Consider the following 5,569-nt stretch of genomic DNA (forward strand, 5'->3'; position numbering starts at 1 on the left):
AAAATAATATGTATATATTTATTTCATATAAAAAATTTATTTAATATTATTAATTTAAAATTAATGTATTTATGTATCCTATATTGTGTCGTATTTTATGTTTGTAACTTTGTATAAATATTCGTGATTAATAGGTTCCATGAGAGGTCTCTGTCATTATTGACATGTGTCATTCCAAACCCATAATGCATATCCACAAATCTTGTATTTAATTTATCGGACCACCCCAATTACCATTTGAACCAACCTTCTTCATGGGAAGGTAATTGGTAGGTGTTGATTTTCTCAACTGGGTTCTCACAGTTAATTGAATATTTTGTGGGATTTATTCTAAGACTTACATTATCAATCAATGAAAAAAATATATATAAGTTAGTTGAGGCAAAAGTTATTCGATACCCATCTCTATTGTCATCCCTAGCCATGTCCCTCAAAAATTGAGAAATCATTTCATGCTTCTGGAGTGTCATCTAAACTTGTACTGCTTCTGCTCATAGTGTCTTACTATTAGCTTAGGTTTGATGATGTTGACCCATCATTAAGTTACACATTTATATTTCTTTTGTAATGATGATTTTAGTTATTGGTGGATTATTTATTCTATTAACTTATTAGTGTAACTTAATAAAATGTTAATAATATAGAATGCAATAATATCTAACAAAATAGATGGATACGAAAAGGGATTTTTCTTCTAGGTTACATAACCAAACTTTTTGCCAGAATATTGTATTTCAGACCTTTTTTTTTTTTTACATTTATAAACAAATAAACTATTGTACCTTGGCAGGCCTTCTTAGGTACTATTTCTGTAATGTAATCTTGGGCTTCTAGGCCCGTCTAGTGTACCAAAAAAAAAAAGAATAGAAAACGAAAAATATTTACTTTTAAACATGACAGCACCATTTTGTTTCCCTTTAGGGCTGAATTGAAGACTAATACCAAAGATCATAATGATTGAAGAATAGTTGCTCCCAGAAACTATACAGAAGTGGATTCAATCATCTGAAGATATACAAAAAGTAAAGAACCCCGTTGCAGATTATACAACAAAGACTTTATGCCAAATGAAATACAAAAAAATAGGATCAACAACAAAAGAAAAACAATTAATAACAATAACTTGAAAAAACCACTGCATCATGCAAAAAATATATATATTAAATTAATCAAGGCCTCAAACGTTGCTTGCTTTAACTCATTCCAGGATGCCACCAAAATCAAAATGAAACTGGTTTGTTTATTTGCTCCTAAATAATAAATCCATTGAAAGACCAACTGTTGATGGTTTGAATGGACGCATGAATTTCCATGATGAGGCAGTGTTTGAGTCTTCTTTTCTGGTTTTCCTACCTCTATGAGTTCCATCATGATGAGATTGTTTAGAATCAAATGTCTCTGAGCCAAAGGAAGTAGTGTCAGTGGCACCAAATGAAACAGGCCCTTTTTGTGAAGATGCATCTTGTGGATATCCAACAGCACCATCTTGATGAGGGGGTGGAAATTTCTCACTCTTGCTCTTTGCATTTGTGTGGTTCACTACTCTCCACCTCTGAAAAATTCAGTGTGAAATGAGAATACAGTAATACACACACATGTAATGTCTCTTAATGATGCAGAAGAGGACATGGATGAAAAATAAAATAAAATGAAAAAGAACTCAATTTACTATATTAGTATCATCAGACCAAACAAAAGTTCACACGAAGTTCTATGACTTGATAGAACAAAAAATAAAGGAATCGCGAAATAAAATATGTTTCGAATGTCAGGGTAGACAAGATTAGAGAATCCAAAGTAAAATATTGACGGAGAATCTAACTGCCAAAGTCCCAGACAGCATTATTATAATTGTCAGATCATAAAAATGGTGGGGTTTAATGAATAAATCTACGGCAGTTTGAGTGTGCCTAGTAAATAATGGATGGAGCCTGAGAATATAGGGTAAAACTGTATATTCATATGCTTATCACAAAGATTGACTGATTGAGTCATGCATATGTAAGTATGAACTAATTCAGGGTGAAACTGCAAATGGCTCAATGAATCAGTTATACTTTATATGATGGTATCTAGTATCTATTACTTGGACAAGTGTAGCAATTCTGGAGATAATACATGCAGTAAACCCTGACTTCTGGAAGGAATGCAGTTATTTGGAAAAGAAAAAGAAAATGAATGACATACATCTAAGTTTGTTTGGATCTCTGCATTAGCTTCAGGGGCTGGAATAGCTCGACCACGCTCGCGTGCTCTGACTCTTTTGGCACCATCATTAGCCTTTCCATGTAGAGCTTTTTGCCTGAATGAAATCAAAGCCAAAAATGAGAAACTAGGAAAAATCAATCCAACATTTTCAATGTAGGAAAGAATAGGAGACCTTCTTGCTTCTTCATCTCTTAGTTTTACATCCAGTTCTTTGCTGGGAGGATACTTCGGTAAACTCGAAGGTTCACAAGCATAGGGCTCAGTTGTAAAGAACTGCAGATAGAAAACAGATGTGAAGATCCATTGCATCTTAAATGCAAGATAAACTTTCGTTGTTCACTCACTTCGCTATTTAGAGCAGCTGAGGCAGTGCCACGACCATCAGGATCTATTGCAAGTAGAGTTTCAATCAAGGGTATTGAAGATGGAGGAAAATCCTTGAAAGTTTCTGTGATGCAACGTTTATACGGCTGCTGTGGCTTAAAAATTGTAGCATTTGGCAATTTATATTTCTTCCAATATTCCTCAGATGGAGAGCCACATAACTTAAATATTTTGTGCAGTTGTTCAACCTAGCCCCAAGTAATCCAAAAGTTAGTCACATAAAACAACATCCTGAAAATATTGCAGCAGTTTAACCACAAAACAGAAACATAGAACCATCAATTTTTCCAGTTGTCATTAACATGGTTTATTGGTTTCTGTATATTTTTCATTTTTTTGTTATCTAATAAACCTTACCTGTTACATTATTTTGTGCCATCAAAGCTAATCAAGACTGATACTTGAAATATTTGCAAACAGCTATGAACATTTTGTGCCATCACAACTATCAATGGACACACTAGAAACTAAGTTTAAACTATTGCTGCTTCAAACAAGACAAAGAACAATACCTCTGTCCGGCCAGGCATGATTGGCTTCCCAGCAAGCAGCTCTGCCAAGATACAACCAGCACTCCAAAGGTCAACACCAACACCATAAAATGTGGCCCCAAGAAGCAGCTCAGGGGGACGATACCAGAGAGTTACAACTCTGCTCGTCAAGACCTGCTTCTGCTTAGGGTCAAAGAAAGTTGCCAATCCAAAATCTGCAATTTTAAGGATTCCTTCGTTGTCAATAAGCAGATTGGAACCCTTAATATCACGGTGCAATACACCTCGGCTGTGGCAATGCTCAAGGCCTGAGAGCAATTGCTTCATAAAGCATTTGACCTGTCACAAAAAATATACTGAGAGACAAATCAGCCTTTCAGTCTGAGTTTTCTTTTAACTAATTTAATATGAATTACTATTTATTCCCTGTCATTTTATTGATAATTAAAATAAAATCACAGCTTCACAGAACTGCACACTGAGTGCAAAAAATGAATGTAATAAACCTTCTATGATTTTAAGATTTGCATTGCAACCGTAATACTCTGTTTTCCATTTACAAAAGGTAAACTAATAATAGCAATGATGATGTCTTCACAACTACTAAATATTATTTTCTATGCTTCTCGGCATTGATGCATTATTAGGTCTACTCTAAATCCAGCAAGGCAGCAATGAGTAATACTTTATGAGAGATGTGATAAAGGAAATTACTAAGAAGTAGTAAGCATCACGGTAGAAGTAATTTGAAAACATCCGAAAGCCTAGAAGGCTAATTATGCCACAAAATGTGCATGGGACCCAACACAGCCGCCTAGACAGCTCTAGGAACAAGATCAAACAAATACTACACTCCTTTTAGAAAGTCAATGTAAAACTAATGATACAACTTTACAGTTCTAACCACAATGCAATAAAACCATGGCATACAAAATTGAAATTTTAAAAAAATAATAATCTAAAAGCCGCAACACAAGAAGATTAACAGTTGAGTATCCAATCTATCATACCAGCCATTAGGCCCTCATGCCTAATTTCCATTAAAACAAAAGCATAAGCAAAGCAAATTTAACAAAAGGGACATTAGCACATTACACAAGGCTATGAAACTCTGAAGTTAATTCATTAGTTTAGGTCTCCAAATCCAACCTATGAATCTACAAGTTCAGGTACACTCTTGAGTTTGATAACCTTTATTAAAAGCTACTGAGACCTTATTTCTACGCCATGTGGACTCCAAGAATGCAAAAGTGCTAAGAGTTATGGTACCTGAGGTTCAGTGAACTTGACACCTTGACCAGCTGCAAGACCTGCAAGATCATGTTCCATATACTCAAAAACCAAGTAAAGGCTGCAAGACATTCTTGAAGTGACCAATCCCTCAAGCTTCACAACATTTGGATGATCAAGCTTCCTCAGAACAAGAATCTCTCTAGCCATGAACTTCACACTCTCAGGTTCCAAATTATCAAACCTAACTTTCTTCAAAGCCACAATCTTTCCACTCAAAAGGTCCCTTGCTTTATACACATTGCTATAAGTCCCTTGCCCAATCTGAACAAAAACATTTATTATTATAATTATTATTACTACTACTCAAAGAAGAGGGAGAAAAATAAAAGATCCATTTTTTTTTGGCAATAGAATGAAGATTGAAGAAGAATAAAAAAGAGTGATGTTTTGGCTTTTGAATAAACCTTAGCGAGCTTCTCAAAGGTGTTGGCGCGGCGAGGAGTCCAATCGCCGATTGCTTCGCCGGCGACGGCCATAAGCCACGACGGCCATCCCTGCTGAGTAACCGCGAACGGATCGAGCCTCGGCTTCCGGCGTTCCGGTGCCGGAAGGCTTACCGGAACATCGCCGCCGGAGTTCCGGCGGTTCCTCTGCTTTTCCCGAACCCTAACGGCATTATTAATATCACTATTATCGCTTGCTTCGCGAGCAGAGCTTCTCTGTTTGCTCCGGTGACGGCTCTGAGCTTCGTTACCGGACGGCTTCCCGAACACGCAACCCATCCGTTAGTCGTGGCGGCGTGCGGCGACGACGACGGAAGTGGCGGAGAGCGAGAAACACATGGAATCGGAGAAAGGAGCTGCAGTTTGGAGTTCCAGTAGGTTCCGATTCGGAAATCGCCGTCGTGTACGGCGGCGATAGCTGGTGGTTTTTAGAAGGAGGGAGAAAAAAAAGGGTGGGTAAAAGGTGAGAGTAGGAGTTAAGAGTTATGAGTGTGTTAATGAAGAGAGAATGGAAGTAGCTGAGGCTATGATTCCCTGCGACGCAAGCATTATGAATTATACACCTTATCATAATAATAATAATAATAATAATAATAATAATAATAATAATAATGTCTGACTTCTGAGACTTAAGTTAAATGTAGTTCAGATGATAACCGGAGAAAAACTTATCATGCACCGAGTTAGTTTATTATGGGTAATACTAGGGAGACAAAAAATACAGCCAGAATTTATCTTATTTAGTATTTA

General features: G+C 36.5%; 1 protein-coding gene across 1 annotated transcript; it reads right to left on the reverse strand.

Annotated features, from left to right (window-relative positions):
* On the reverse strand, positions 955-5,335 carry LOC107612725 (probable serine/threonine-protein kinase At1g54610). The gene is made up of 7 exons (XM_016314440.2): positions 4,781-5,335; positions 4,353-4,637; positions 3,105-3,422; positions 2,553-2,780; positions 2,381-2,481; positions 2,188-2,302; positions 955-1,552 (listed from the first exon to the last, which is right to left on the reverse strand). The coding sequence occupies exons 1-7, from the start codon at positions 5,096-5,098 to the stop codon at positions 1,241-1,243; spliced, it is 1,677 nt and encodes a 558-aa protein (XP_016169926.1). The 5' UTR covers positions 5,099-5,335; the 3' UTR covers positions 955-1,240.

This window comes from Arachis ipaensis, chromosome B08, assembly GCF_000816755.2.
Source record: "Arachis ipaensis cultivar K30076 chromosome B08, Araip1.1, whole genome shotgun sequence".
Lineage (NCBI taxonomy): Eukaryota > Viridiplantae > Streptophyta > Magnoliopsida > Fabales > Fabaceae > Arachis > Arachis ipaensis.

What these genes read in the sequence shown, in the direction of transcription:
- LOC107612725 (XM_016314440.2), bottom strand. Translation starts at nt 5,098, where the DNA reads ATGGGTTGCGTGTTCGGGAAGCCGTCCGGTAACGAAGCTCAGAGCCGT. An exon ending in CAGCTGCTCTAAATAGCGAA is followed by an intron (nt 2,482 to 2,552) that starts GTGAGTGAACAA and finishes TTCTATCTGCAG; the next exon opens with TTCTTTACAACTGAGCCCTA. An exon ending in AGAGATGAAGAAGCAAGAAG is followed by an intron (nt 2,303 to 2,380) that starts GTCTCCTATTCT and finishes GATTTCATTCAG; the next exon opens with GCAAAAAGCTCTACATGGAA.